We start from the raw sequence: 16001 nt of genomic DNA on the forward strand, positions 1-16001 counted from the left end.
CAGTGAAGAGAGGGGCTTGCTGAAGGTATTGGCCAGGGCTGAGCCAGGTACCACCTGTAGGATCATACTAGCTGTGTGGGATACCCAGGAGAGGTGGTGTGTCTGTGCTTTCTCTAGACAGAGCCTCACACACCAGAAGAATGAGTAAGTCAGGAAGCAGCAGCCCCACTCAATAAACAAACCCAAGATGTAACTCCCAACTTGCTGCAGCTCCCTGAAAAGGAATGCAGGTTCGCCAACAAGCCAGGGTCCGAGGACCCCATCGACAAGGTCTAGGTGCGTAAGTCAGCTCGCAGCTCATACACTCGCAAGGGTAAGAGATTCCTCCCTCTCACCACAGAGAATATTCGACAAGTACAAACCTGCAAACTCTTTATTAAATTCTCCCATTTCATCTGTACAGAAAAAAATGCACATTATGTTCAGAATCTCAGTAACATCTCAAAATTACACAGCATGAACATGTAAAAACAAGGAACCGCAGGGATTTTATACATAGAAAGGAATCGATTTACAAAAGAGGTTTGTTAATTGTACTTTTCTTTCAAAAAACAAAAACGAAAAGCCAGAACAGGTTAGAGGCCCAAGATCTTACACAGTGTGCTGTGGACTCTGCCTTTCCGCTGCAACTGACCTGCTTGCTCCAAGAGGCTGTCTGGAAGCCACTGCCACTCACTGTGCTGCCAAGCGATCTGTTCGAGCAAAAGACCCCAAGCTCTGAGGTTCTACATCAATGTGGGCTGGGAAAAGGTTGAACATGACACAGAGACATGGTCTGTCTGTCTGCACGCCTCCTCACCCAGGAACTCTCCATTGCCTGGTGCTCAGTGCCCAGGGAGAGGGTAAAGATGTCGGAGAAGACACTGGTCAGGATCCTGCCACCACCTACCTGCACAGACAACCATATCTTTGTGTTCTGGGTGACAAGCAGCCCCCAGCTCCCCCCCCCCCAGCAGTTGCACTGTTTGCTCAGGGGAGAGTGTCACTGTAATGTTTAATCTTGGTTTCTCACATCTCACTATTGTTTGAGGTCTGGGTAGCAAGAAGGGAAATCTGGCTTTAGACTTGGTTATCGAAACAGGTGATCCTGACCCTCCCTAGTAGAGAGGCCAAGGAGAAGTGTGGCTGGACAGATGGCAAGCCACAGCTACATGGAAGGAAGGGGAGGCCACAGTATCAGGTACAGCTCCCTGGGAACCAAAGCCAAGTCGGGCAGAGATGGGTCAGGAGACCTGGGCCCTGAAGGTCATACTCTTCAGAACTAAGTGTGCATGAAGGGCAAAAACTCAAGAGGGTATTCTGAGCTGTGTGAGTTTTCAAACTCACAAGATGAAACACAAACTTCCAAGAAGCATGCGATTCAAAAAGCCACCACCTTCTTTTGGTTCTCTGACCCTGTCTTAGGCTGTTGCCAGACTGGTCTCGTTGATTTCTTAGATACTGAACCAGGGGCAAGTGGAACAAGCTTGTTCTGTCTGAGGGCAGGGAAAAAAAGAATGAAAGGCAGGTTTCTTTCCAGAAAGTCCAGAAATGGTACCATAGCCTCTAAGGGAGGCTGGGGAGTTCTGGAAGTCACACTGAAACACAAGAGTGAGTGCTCTCTCTAGGAAGGCTGATGAAACTAACACATAACTTCATCCTAGTCCTAGTGTCTGATAAGCAGGGCATCTTCCATCAGTTGATTTCAGGAAACAGGAAGACATAAAAAGTTGGATAATAACTTTCTGCCAACTCATCTGGGACAGTGGACCTCATGCTCCTATCTAAGAACAGGAGGTGGCAGCCATGGTACCTGTACTGAGCTGTTATCACTTGATCACTAAATGCCACTTCACTGGTGGCTCTGGAGTGCCCCTACTTACTAAGGATGAACGGCTCAGCAAGCTGGCTTGATCCACAGAACCAGGGTTGGAAATGGTGGCCAGAAGTTCTCTGGGAATGCAGAGGGTCAAGGCTATCCCAGGGTCAGACTGCTAACATATCCCCGACAGCAGCAACAACAGTCAAGCCCAGGGACTGGTAAAAGAAATGTCTCGCTCCTGGAGTGCCTTCACTGGGAGAAGCCCCATCAGAAAAGTTTAGTTTGTCTGGTTCTTGGCTCACTAACAGATTTCTGACCTCCTGGTCCACAGAGGCCCTGGCCCTGGCCCAGGACCCGTATTTTTAAACTAGCAAAGGGAAATGTACCACCAACAGTCCCCAAGACGCTGGCATGAGCTGGCAAAGCTAGACCACAGTGACTTAGCAGTGCCTGAAGCCTTGGCTTAAACCCTCCTACCTACTTCTATTCTTAGACAATGAAAGCAGAACAGTGAGGGCAAGGCTCAGACTTTGGCTCCCACTGTTGTAGGTCAGGGTTCTTGACAAGTTCCTATCTATCTAATTTATACCCATGACTGACTCATGAGGCACAGAGCCCATTCTACTAAGCACAATGAGCTACAAGACAGACAGCACTAGGCCCCCAGACACAGAGAAAGATCTGCTTAAGACCATGCTTAGGACCATCAAGGCATTAGAACTACTCCAGGGAACATGGTCACCTCCTTGTCCTAAGCAATTCAAGACACTAGTAGCTATCTTTTCTATTCTGACCATTTCTAATGGTAAATATTTTAAGAAACAAATGCACCAAACCCACCAAACCTCTAGATCTGCTGCTGGCAGTGTAGATTCCCATCAGTGCAGAAACAGAAGTGCTAAGCACGTATCAGAGGGAGGCTACAGGGAGCAGAGCTATAATTCTACCCCAGTCTAATGGTAAACATCAATGTGACACTGAGACTCTTGGGGGGAGGGAGGGACCTTTGGATTGGCTCAGCCAGTTAGCAGTGGAGGGGGATGCTTACAGAGCAGGGGTTTTAAGTCTCACCAAACTCAAGAATCCCAGGACAGCTGCTGAGAATCAGGAAGACTCTATAAGTCGTACTTAGGTGCCCAGGTAGCTTAGCAAGCAGTTCTCCCTGGTGACTTTTATTACCCTATGCAGGGGATATACAGCTAGCCCTGGAACTCACTGCCATCGGAAAAGGCAGCAGAAAAGAAAACCACAGTATTCAAATGAATGTCAGTCAGGTCAGACACAGAGTAATTTGGAGCAACGGCCACAGCCTGCACCGAACACATCTCAGGAAGACACACATTGCTCAGGCGCAGCGGTATCCATAGGTACACATGGGAGGCAGGAGCAGGAAGGGCACCGCAGAGGGCCTGGGTCTGTGTGGACAGTTTTAGGCACATGATTTATAATACTCTGTGGACATCTAACAGGTTAATAAAATATATATTATATAAATATATCTCCTACTGTACATGCTGCCCTCTGTACAGCCACTCTGACACCACGGCCCAAACTCGCCAGAGGGAAACTGCAGTGCCCAGGCCCTGTCATCTTCACACTGGAGGAGAAAGGGAAGATGGCTGGGGATCCTGCTCCAGTAGCTCAGATTATGGAAGGTTGTCAAATCACCCAAATGTAACATTTAGCCAGTGCCTACTAGAGTGGGTACACACAGCAAATGAACAGAAAGGGGAAAAAAAGAACAAAGAAATTCCTCAATCTTTTAATGCAATCCCTTTCTACATCCCTTCATTTGGAGGCACAAAGGAGTCTGTCGGGGAAGTCAGCCTGGCACGCGCAGAAGAAAGTCATGCTCCAGTGCCAGTCACACACCCGAGACCGTGCTAAATCTTCAGAGGCCATCACTTCTGGCCTGTACTGCTGTGCAAAAAACCAGGTGAAGTGAATCCTATACCTGCTCCTGCCCTGCCACCCCCATCTTAGAAGCCCCACACCCCAACATAGAAACTACTTCCTGTTGAGGTAGAGAACTTCCAGGGCAACCCCACACTTAGCAGGGTTCATAATGATGAGGCAGCTCCACCCCATCTTGGAAGGAAGATGATGGCTGAGACCCTGCTGGCTGTGCGCTTGGGCCTGCTTCAGACTTTGCTCCCTCCCTAGTCCACTTGACCCAGGGAGGCTCATGTCTGCACTGAAGTGGGGCGGTCACAGAAATGCCCATTGCTATGGGACTGCGTAGCCGTGACTTGTCTGGGGAAGAGGACAGAAGGCATCACACTGCAGTAGAAGCAAACAGGCCTAGAGTGGGCTGCTTAGTGTCCCCACTACTTGCTGAAGTCCCTGCCTTGATGTGGCCCAAAGATGCTTCTAGGAGAGGAAAGACATTTCAATGATCAGGCACCGGATATTCGTATCTCCTCCAAGTTCTTCTGACACCTGCTGCATTTACATGAGAGAAATAATCCTGCTGCTTGAGTCAAGGCTGAAGGAGATGTTGTACTATACACACTTTTTCCTTTTACATTTTTTTGTCTTTTTTGTTTGTTTAAAAAAAAAATTGAGTTGCAGGTCAGGTGAGTTGGTTCTGAAGTACCAGCAGTTCTGTTGGTATGACAGAATTGTCTACAGGCAGGTAAACCTTCGCCAACAAAAGCTACCACCAAAGCAGCCAGCTGCCGCCGCTGCAAGGCAGCTGGAAGGAGGACACTGAGGACATGGCCAAGTCTGGATGGGAAGATGCAGTGGGCACCTGATGCTGCGCTACTGTGGGTGCTGGTGCCACCATGAGAAGGGCAAGGTGAGGGGTGCACTATACAGGACGCTGTACACGCGGGCCTGGGCAGGAGGCTCCTCTGGTGGTCAGGTGGCTCTACCTGTCCTTCAGCTCTCGTGTAACCCTCTTAGTGATCCGTCCACACATCAGGCCAATCAGGAACAATATGCAGATGCTCCCGCTGATCACAGACAGAATGTAGTTCTTTGAGGGGGATGTCATCACTTGCATGGCAAGATCAGAGAAGCCATCTGCTGGGGCCACCTGAAAGGAGACAACAGTGTGACCCTCTGAGGCTAAGCTGGGTGGATGAAGTCCGAGTTCAATTACCTTTTCCCTTTAAATTAGAAATCTTTTTAACTTTATTTTGGATTTTTGAGATGCGAGTCTCTTTATGCAGTCTGGCTGGGTACCTGGAATTCACTACGTAGCTGGTCTTTAACTCAGAGCTCTACCTACTTCTGACTCCCCAGTGCTGGGATTAATGACACACAGTATAACACCTGGCTTTTTTCCCCCTAATTATTGCTGCTATTCTTGTTCTGTGCATGTGCTTGGATGTGTAAGATGTGAATATGTGGGTGCACACAGGTTCTATGCATATGTGGAGGTCAGAGGATCCCTCCAATCAGTTTACTCCTTTCGCCTTTAGCTAGGCTCCAGGGATTGGCCTCTGGACTTCAGGTTTGTACAACAGGCCTTTTTTTTTTTTTTTTTTAAAACTCACTCAGCCATGTGTACTCGCTAATTCACATCTTTTAGTTGATGGAGAGATAGGAAAGGAAATCAACACCACTATAACACTCTTTCTGGATCATAAACTGCGGGTTTCCTGCCCAAACTGAGATAAAGATACTAAGAGGTGTCATCCTCAAGCAGCTCCTGGAGCTGTGAACATGATCCTGAAAAGCTGAGACCATGTTTTGTTTTTCTTTTCTTCTTCTTCTGTTGTGGATATAAAGTGCCATTTTGGCATTTTTATTGTTGTTAGATGAAGGTCTTGCAGGCTGGCCTCAAACTTGTGATACACTTGCTTCAACTGCCAAGCACTAGGATTACAGGCATGCACCAGAACACTGGCTGGTCCCTACCAAGTTTCTTATTTTGACTTTACTTATTAACCACTATATTTTAAGTATTTCCACAACAAATACATTATATGATCATCACTTAAAATGACAGACTATGCTTTACCACACAACAATCTTGGGACATTCATGGTTTAACGGTTTTCATCTTCAATTCCTACTGTATCCATCAATGAATCAGTGTGGTACCCTCATATGACAGAATCAGGACCAAAGGTTTCCTAAGTGCATATAAATCTGTTCTTTTGGGTATCATCCAGGAAGTGTGGTCAAGGGAAACCTGAGGGGCCCCTATGTTCATGATATATATGTAAGAGCAGTGTAGGGAGGGTGCAATAAATGAGATTTGCTAGCACACAACATCAAGTGAGTGAGTTTGGGTCATTCAGCCACAACTTGAGTAGCTCAAAGGAAAGGAAGACAACATGGGAAGGCGACTTAGTGTGTAAGCTAGCCTGGGGCCGCACACGCATGTTCCTTTGGGGAAGAGTGAAGAGATGACTGGCACTCATGATAACGACGACCGATCAGAACTGGAGTCTGGGACACTGAGACTATGCTTCGTAGACTTAGTGTGCCCTGAGGGAGATGGCATTCCAGGGTTCATCAACAGTTCACATTTAGAAAGGATAATTTTTTCTTTTGGAACAGGGTCTCTCTACCCTGACTGGCCTGGAACTCACAGAGATGAGTTCTACTGTGTCTGGCCTGAATTTGGAATATACCTTTTGCTTGATTTCTAGCAAGACAATACCAATGACATATGCCACAGAGATAAAAACTGGCAAAAGAGGCTGCCATGTCAGAAGGTCTCTTGGTCTTTACCTTGGCTGCGTAGCTCCACATTTCAATTCGGTCATTCAGGCGCTTTTTGCACTCTGGCTGCAACCTCACTCGCTTATCTTCCAAGGCCTCCATTAGGCAGGACATCTCTGTAGAAGCAAATGAGTTAGAAGTTTGCAATTGCACAGGAACAACTCTGTAAAATCTGGGAGAAGATTCCCAAGCATCTGAGAACTCAGCTCTTTAGGACAAACAGTCAAATTTTTTCCAAGAACATTTATCAAAATCCTACTGGTGAGGAGTGTGTGGTTTCCAGGGTCAGCTACTCAAGATCTCTCAATACCTCCTATTTCATTGGGTGTCCCTGGCTCAGAAACAAGCTGTCCCCTGGGTTCCAGATGCTGAGAAGCTGCCATAGTGCCTTTTATGGCCCTGGGATGCTCCATGTGGGAAAGGGAAAAAGAGGGTATGATGGTGATTGAACTTTTTTTGAAGACAGTTTCTCTGTGTAGCTCTGGCTTTCCAGGAACTCTCTCTATGGACCAGAGAGATCTGCCTCTCTCTGCCTCTAAGTGCTGAGATTAAAGGTGTGTACCACCACTATGCCTAGTTGTATCTGAATTATTGATTCTCTAATAAATAACTCAAATTTAATTTTTCATGAAATCTCTGGCTCTGGTCAGTTCAAACCTGCACAATTGTTCCCAAACTCATGGCCACCAAGGCCTAACTTTACCATCAAGATGGGCAGAGATGCTGTATATGACGGGGATAATAGGCACAGAACAGAATAGCTGCAACTGGTAACTCAATGGTAGCTTTTGTTCTGCCAAGCAAGTTCAGACAGGGACTGAATAAACATTACTCACGACGCCCGCGGCCAGGGGTGATGGCTGCACAGTGGTGTTTAATGTCCAAGGCACATGCTGTGTGAAGTACTGGGTCCACAAAGATGTCTGCTTTGCTTTCCTTCAACATGTTTAACACTTCCTGAAAAAGGAAGTTCATTGTGGAGAGAGCTTTGTAGAAGAAATTTATCCAATCTGCTGTTTGTAATACTCTATAGAACATGCAAACAAACAAGCCAAAGAGGGAAGGTGAACAGGAAACTGCTCTGGGATAGGCGGGTGGTAATATGACTAAATGTGCACAGAACGCAGACTTTTGGCACCTAATTTAATTTGCTAACTACTTCTGAGGAATCCAGGATAGTATGCACATGACTGGGTGATTAGGCAGGGTTCTTGGCACTCTGACATGCCACATTATTTTAAAGTATGTATACATTAGTATTTTACTGATATAATAGTTATTTCGGAAAACTGAAGCTCAAAAATAAGATTAAGAATTTTAACGTCCAGCCTGTAAGTTTAACTTTTGAGTTCTATTTTTTTTAAATCAAGAGATTGGAAACATGGTTCAGAGGCTAAGAACACTTGCTGCTCTACCAGAGGACCCGAGTTTGGTTCCTAGCACCTACAACATCCAATACCATGACATTCTTGGGCACCAGGGATTCATGTGCACATCTGCACATGTGATAACACATACACACATAACTTTAAAAATTACTTAATTACTCAATCAAATAAGGATATATTTTACAAAGAATGTGCTAAATGTGTTTGAGCCCACATTTTGAAGAAAGGCAGGAGCTAATTGAAAACCAAATTCAAGCTGGCTGTGGTGGCATAAGCACTTGGGAAACTGAGGCAGGTGGATCTCTGTGAGTTTGAGGCCAGCCTGCTCTAAAGAGTGTGTTCTAAGCCAGCCAGGGATACACAGAGACCCTTGTCTCAAAAAACCCAAAAAGGTATTCAAATTCAAAATACAATCCTTCCCACCCAGCATTCTATGTTGTTACCTCTTTCCAAACCATAATATGGTTCTTGACCATTATTCTGTTTCTCTTTCAATAAATAATGTAGAATCAAAAGGAAAAGAGAAAAGGAGGCAAGAGACGCGGCACAATGAGGGTGTGGCTACCTTTTTACACAGCTCTGTCTTGATCTTGAGCAGGTTGACCTTCAGGCACTCTTCTACTTGGCCTGTTTGTTCCTGGGCTGCTGCTTCTTCCGCACACAGATTAGCTATCTACTCAGGAAACAAGAAAACAGGGCCATCTTGTTGAGAAACAACTGGCTTCCAGAGAAGACCAACTCTGTCCAACCAGCCCTAAATTCATGGTGCCTGTGGCTGACTCTGAATGGGCCTGCTCCTGAGGGACAGCTGAGAGACAATGCTACCGTCTTTGGAAACCTGGGTCTCTAAATGTAACAATGTTGATTCTTTCAAACATGTGCCCAAGGCTCAACCTACCCCTAGTGGACTGTGCTCCCTGCACCGGATGCCAGACACTGATAATTCCTAAAATTACATTGTTCCAGGACTTGTCATAAAGAAGGCTACTCTGTTGTTCCACAGAAGGATAATTTTCTTTAGATAGCTTTAAGAGCAATCTAACACAGGGCTCCTCAGGTGGCCTGTTCTAGCTTGGCAGACCAACTATTTCCAAGGACAGGGACTTAGTTAGAGGCATTAGGAGAGCACTCTCATTTTCCTGGCAAGTCTTGAGGAGTTTGGAATGATTAGGGAGGATCACAGTACATGTAAAAGTAATTATAAGGGCTGGAGAGATGGCTTAGCGGTTAAGAGCACTGACTGCTCTTCCAGAAGTGTTGAGTTCAAATCCCAGCAACCGTATGGTGGCTCACAACCATCTGTAATGGGATCTGATGTCCTCTTCTGGTGTGTCTCAAGACAGCTAGATGTACTGATATATAATAAATAAATAAATATTTTTAAAAAGTAATTATAAAAGAATATTCTTATTCACTAGGATAGAATGGAAACAGTACCACAGTGTAACAAACTAGTGCCAAGTCTTGTTCAGTGTTATGCAGAACCTGGAAGTCTTTTTAAGATTTATTTAATGTTTATAAGTACACTGTTTCTCCCTTCAAACCCACCAGAAGAGGGCATCTGATCTCATTACAGATGGTTGTGAGCCACCATACAGTTGCTGGAATTTGAACTCAGGACCTCTGGAAGAGCAGTCAGTGCTCTTAACCACTAAGCCATCTCTCTAGCCTGAACCTGGAAGTCTTAACCTATAAATCAGGCCTATAAGGAACCCGCATTAGGATGAAAGTATAGTATAGAACTTTCTCCTGTCACCTCTTTGGGGAACCCCTCAGAGCCTACCTCATCTGAGCAGTGCAGCTGGAGCTGAGGGTCCAGGCGGTAATCTAGAGCAGACTCCTGGATGATGATACGGATCTGGTCCTCACAGTCTGAAGACAGGCGCTAGAGATGACAAAGGAAGACCAAATCAGCACACCTGAGAGCATCACATTGGGGAAGGCATAAACAGGACAGCAGGAGAGTATTAGTGATGTCCATGGAGAAAATGTTTATCAATGCAGTTCTATAGAGCCTGACCAGCATACCTGGTCAGCATATCTCAGCTTGAGGCATGAGATAACTTGGCCTTCTAGCTCTGAATCATCCTTGGCCTTTGTCAGGATACCATGACAGAATTTTGGAATGTCAGCTTTACAGGCCTTCCTTAGCACGGGGTTTAAGCGGTAGTCTATAGAGTAAAAACATGTCAGTATATGATAAAACGATTCACTTGCAACTTTTCACAAATTTTTGGAAACTCATCTTTCAAAGGGGGAAAAATAACTGGGGTGCATATTGGCAAAGAGGACGGTGGTAGTGCAAGCCTTTAATCCCAGCACTTGGGCGGTAGAGGTAACTGGATCTCTCTCAGTCTGAACTAGTCTGGTCTAGTGCGAGTTACAAGACAGCAGAATTAGAGAAACCTTGTCTCAAAAAACCAAGAGGAGTGAGTAGGGGTGAGGGTCATGGGAACATACTATGTCAAGAGTCACTAGTATAATACCAATGGGTTAAGTTAGTAAACAGCAGATGAGATATGCCAGGATTGCTGTTGTTTTTAAAGAAAAAAAGGACTTCCTGCAGCTCAAGGAATATATACATACACACACACACACACACACACACACACACACACACACACAAACACACAAACACACATACACACACACACATTTATATATATATCCCTTCAGAGCAGGGAAGGTATGGTGGCAGGCCTGCTAGTCAGTTTTTTTTTTGTTTTTTTGTTTTTTTGTTTTTTTGTTTTTTGGAGACATGAACTTCACAATCCTCCTGCCTCAGCCTTTCATGTGCTGGGATTAAATGTGTGTGCTACCACACCTATTCTCACCAACACTGCCAATCAGCAACATGACTTAGTTCAAGGGTACTTTGCTAGTTCTCAGGAACCTTTCACTTCTGCAGAAGCTATGCAGGAATTTGTGGTCCAATATTTAAAAACAAATATAGTCATTTGGACAGCAGAAACCTTGTCCATAATAGGTAAGTTTGAAAGCATCATGAAAGAAACATCTAACACTTTTTGTCCACTAAGCTACAAGGTTTCCCAGGCAAGAACTAAAATTTTTCCTTCTGAAAATGGCTGACTGTGTCATTTAATAAATACAGTTTGAAATTCTAGAATTTCCTCTCCTAGAGACTCTGATGCTGACTTATTTTCTATGTTTTCTAGGAAGCCTGTAAAGGGAGAGAGTACATGACTCAAGTAACAACATGTCCTGCCAGTTCTACTTGGGTTGTTCTCAACAGAAGCAGGAAAGCTGAGCCAAGATGGTACCTGTGTTCTGGGTGATCTGACGCTTGGTTATCATCTGTTTGCATTTGGGATCCATCAGTTCACTGTTCTTATTTTGTTTTAGACACTGCAACATAGTTTTAGAATCTGCTTCTGGACAGAACCTCTGCAAAGAAGAAATTATATGCAAATGGCTATCTCAAACTGGCAACTAATCTATCTGGGACTGCTTTTACAGTTACCAGGGAGTTCATAAAAGCACAAGTCAAAGGCATCACTTGATGTAAGCAGGTAACAGCTAAGCATCTTCAGTAAGTGCCCAGCCCCAGGGTCCCTCTTTACTTCTTCTTCTTCTTCTTCTTTTTTTTTTTTTTTTAAAGATTTATCCACTTATTTTATGTATGTGAGTACAATGTAGCTGTCTTCAGACACACCAGAAGAGGGCATCAGATCCCATTACAGATGGTTGAGAGCCACCATGTGGTTGCTGGGATTTGAACTCAGGACCCTGGAAGAACAGTCAGTGCTCTCATCCACAGAGCCATCTCTCCAGCCCCCCTCTTTACTTTTTACCTCCTGCAATTTTCACATTTCTCTCTGCCAACACTGGACATCAACCATACAGAATGTATATTCTGCATGGAGTTGGTTCCTACTACTATGGCTATGTCACAGAACAGGCCATTTCACAAGTGCAATTGCTGGGTGAGTATGAATAGAATCGTCATTCTGCCCTCAAGCCAGCCCCAGTGGTAGTACTACTTAGGAATAACTATCAACCAGTGTGAACAGTGATCTGGATAAGGATACATATGGTTGTCCTTAGGTGTTGGGACTGTATCCCCTCACACTCAGGTCAGCCTGTGCACTCACTGCTCTCCTTCAGTCAGAGCTCAGTTGAGGCTGGTAATAAACTCCACTTTTACTTGCCAATCTATAGATCTGGTGATGCAACTTAAACTCTGTTAGGACCCTTCCTTCACCACTTGCTTGTTTTAGTGGTTGTGTTTTTCCTCCCTCCCTTTCTTTTTCTTTGGCATGTGTGTGCACCCATACACAAATACATAAACACTAAATTCTCACTGACCATTATTGATAGAATCGGGTATTTTAAAGGAAACGGAAAATTTTATTAAAATTTCTTTGCACTTCCTAAGTTTAATTTCTTTGTATATACAGGCACATTTAAAAAATTCATTGGAAGCTATGGTGGTGGCACATGCCTGTAAATCCCAGTGCTCTGCCAGAGGCAGAGGCTGGCATATCTTTGTGAGTTTGAAGCCAACCAGTTCACAGAAAACGTTACAGGACATCAAAGGCCACACAGAGAAACCTTGTCTAAAAAACCCAAACCAATAAACTTTCACTGGAAGATTATTTGAAGCAAGCAAATATATAGAAATACCTACACATTTTGCAGGTTAGAGATGGCTAGTGGATAAGGGCATTTGCTGTTCTTACAGAGGATCTGGTTTCAGCTTACAGCCCCCACGTGGCAGCTTACAACCACCTGTAACTTTAATTGCAGAAAACCCAATGCCCTCTCTGGTCTCAGTGGGGCCCAGGCACATATGGTATTCATTCATACACGCACATAAAACAAAATGTAAAAATTTTGAACAGAAAGCAACATCTTGGGAGTATGGAATATGATGTGAAGAAGACACTGGATTGTGGCTTTCTCAGCCCACCTATCCTGGCAACCTATTCAACTGTGCTTTGTTCAAAGCAAAGCTGGTTAGCTCAGCTCTGTGATTTTTCCAACATGAGCAGCATCCATGTTGCTTAGAGGGTTAACGGACACTTTGGCTGTTCCACCCCTAGAGATTCTGGGGCTCAGGAATGCACAAATTGGCAGGTGAAGACAATACTACTGGACCGCAGACCACAGCCAAGGGCATCACCATGTTGGCTGTGTTTAACAGGACACAACAGAAAGGGGTCACGCTGCTACTGTCACTTAGGGACAGCCTGGGTCCTTTACCTTAATCATCTGTTTGCAGACTCGCATGAGTGTATAGTCTAGCTCTGGGTCCATCATCTCTGTCTCCTGCAGCTTAAATACTCTCTGGTGACAACGGGTACTCAGCTGCTTCTTGTTTTCTTTTAGACATTCAATAATCTGTAATAGAAGAGATGGCTGAGTTAGAAAATATATCAGATATTTACAGTTCATCTATTGACTAACAGTTATGTATAAAGTAAGAGTTATGGTTGAGGGGATAGAGAGATGGTTCAGAGGTTAAGAAAACTGGCTCTCCCAGAGAAGTTCAATTCCCAGCAACCACATGGTGGCTCACAACCATCTTGTAATGGGATCTGATACCCTCTTCTGATGTGTCTGAAGACAAATGCAGTGTGCTCTTATACATAAATAATAAATTATTTTTTAAAAGAGTTAAGGTTAGGAAGCATATCAGGGATTGAAAATCATCTATTCTGACTAAAACACTAAAGTCCTGGGTTAGAAAAACAATGTAGTGTCATGCACTGAACTAATTCCAGGCAATAAGAGTAAGGATTTTTCATTAAGGAGAAATATAGTCATGGATTTATATAACCTTAGGGCCAAGAGTGAGCCAAATGACAATCAGAGTGATTTGTAGGCTGTACTGAAATCTAAAAGGGAACCCATTTAGGCATTCTGATTTCTTCTTTCCTGAGCCATTCCTTATAAGGATTCCTTGAGGAGCACACATTGGACTACTGACTAGATAGAAAGCAGGTATAAATCTAGAAATGTGATTAAACTCAACATATATTTTTTAAGAATAGTGTTAGAGTCTAAGTGTGAATTGTACCCAATCCTCCATGGCAAATACTATCTTTGAGGCAAACTATGAAGCACTGTGCCAGCAGAGTTGGGGTGGCTCTCTTTACAGTGTGACAGGATGGGGTTTTAGGTAAGTAGTAGTCTCCTCTCTATACCAAATGCTTAGATATAAAGTCATGTGACCAAGGAAAGCAGTACCAAGCCAGGGCTGCAGCAGGAGTCATGATACTTCTCTGAATGACTTTAGGCTCAACCAGAAACCAGCAACTAGTTAAAGCACACGGACACCTTAAGAAATGATACATAAGCCAAGAATTCAAACCTGAGAGGAAAAAATAATAGACCATAAAGAAAAATGCAAAAACACATGTAATGTCCCAGGAGAAATATAGAAGAAAATGGTAAACAAGAATCTAGAATATGTAGTTATAAAAAGAAGTAAGCAGAGATTTAAGAACTGAAGAAAGCCCAATGGTGCTATTAAATAATGAGAGACCTGTCTGGTGACAGTAGCACAGGCCTTTAATCCCAGTGCCTGGGAGCGAGGCAGAGACAAAGGGATGGATCTCTGTAAGTCCAAGGCCAACCTAGTCTAAACATTGAGCACCATGACAGCCTGAGTTACACAGAAAAACTGTCTCAAAAAACAGAGGGGGGGGGGGTTTGAAGTGAAGAATAATTGTAAGCTGGGTAATCTTAAGCAATTGCCTGCGTAAGCTGAGCCATTACCTCAAATACATCACAAAGTAAACAAGACTGGAAACCATTAAGAAAAAAAAGGAAAAGGCCACCAGGGACAGACCTGGGTACACCACCTATCCACAGGAATCCCTGCAGAGAGGAAAGCCAGAGCTGTACCTGTGAATGGCATAGGAGAAGAATCTATTCTGACAAGTGCCCACCATATTAAAGAACAAGAGCCTGTCTGGTCTCATTCCACCGACATTATAGATCATCAAACAGAAACTCGAACCTGATAGAAAGACTAACTACAAAGAAAGAAAAACAGAGAGCTCAGACTCTGCACAGGAAGCACAGACAGAAGACAGGAAAGAAAGTGTCTCAGAGGCTGAAGAACCCAGCTTGGGCCTTAATAGCTGAACAAGCAGACCTTTTTTAAAAACAATCATGAAAACCTGAATTTCAATCCTAGCGATTCTGGGATTTGCATCTATGTCATTTGAAAAAGCTCATGGGTGGTTTTACTTCGTGTATAAGGATTTCCCTGCAGCACTGGGCAAGGTGGTTTAAGCCATGTGGACTGGCAGCTGAAGATCACCCACCCTAAGCTACCTAGAAGTTTGAGGCTAACTGGGTAACATGATACACCTTTGATTTTTGTCCTAAAAATTAAACACACAAAAATTTGTGTGTGAGGCACTATCAGAAAAGGACATACTACAGATCATGGGTAGGCAGTGAGAGAGCAGAATAAAGTAGTCAATATGATCAAGCTATATCACATGCACATATAAAAGTGTTAGAAAACACTTTATTTTGAACTAATATATTCTAATTACAAAAGGGAAAAAAAAGAGCAGGGGTGTAGCTCAGCAAGAGAATGTTAATCCAGCATTCATAAGGTCCTAAAAAAGAACTGTGCAGCAGAACCCTGGGTGGATATCGTGGAGTTACTGGAGAACCTGTATAGAGGAACACCTAAGGGAACATCAGGAGCTTACTAGGCAGACAAGGCAGAATGCATGAAGAGTAGCAGCAGGGGAGAAGCTGGGCAAAGCACTCTGGGACAACCCAAGGGGACAATGTAAGTGCAACTGTGAGGAACTGGCTGCTGCTGCAAGGGTGCCCTGACTTGGGATCTGTAAAGATGGTACCTGAGCATTTCCATATTGCACTGTAGAACAGTAGTTCTTGATGTCACTCTTGCAGGCTTCATACAGATCTGGTTCCAAACGGATGTCCTCTGTCTGCATGAGAAGGAGCCCGTGTGGGAGAGAAGTGAGAGGATTTTAAGCTGTAGACGTCAACTCTTTATAGGCTTGTTTGTTGATCAATAGCTTCTACAGGTGATGGCAACATGAAGATGACACTAAGTGTCATATGGTAAAACTTCATTTTCCACAATGTCTCATGCTCCACAATGCTAGCTGAAGTTGTCC

The 16001-nt window shown here is 44.2% G+C and overlaps 1 protein-coding gene across 1 annotated transcript in view; it reads right to left on the bottom strand.

The window, feature by feature from the left end:
* Positions 1-368: 368 nt before the first annotated feature.
* GLG1 (golgi glycoprotein 1) overlaps positions 369-16001 on the bottom strand; it is a gene marked incomplete at its 5' end in the record, with an annotated part of 99116 nt that continues 83483 nt past the window's right edge. The window contains 9 exons of the mRNA XM_080936818.1: positions 369-4841; positions 6491-6597; positions 7318-7438; positions 8435-8542; positions 9653-9754; positions 9898-10040; positions 11151-11274; positions 13093-13230; positions 15717-15809. Coding sequence (XP_080792944.1) covers positions 4674-4841; positions 6491-6597; positions 7318-7438; positions 8435-8542; positions 9653-9754; positions 9898-10040; positions 11151-11274; positions 13093-13230; positions 15717-15809 — 1104 coding nt within the window. The 3' untranslated portion in view covers positions 369-4673. The remainder of the gene's footprint in view (positions 4842-6490; positions 6598-7317; positions 7439-8434; positions 8543-9652; positions 9755-9897; positions 10041-11150; positions 11275-13092; positions 13231-15716; positions 15810-16001) is intronic.

Source organism: Micromys minutus (genome assembly GCF_963924665.1).
Source record: "Micromys minutus genome assembly, chromosome: 24".
Lineage (NCBI taxonomy): Eukaryota > Metazoa > Chordata > Mammalia > Rodentia > Muridae > Micromys > Micromys minutus.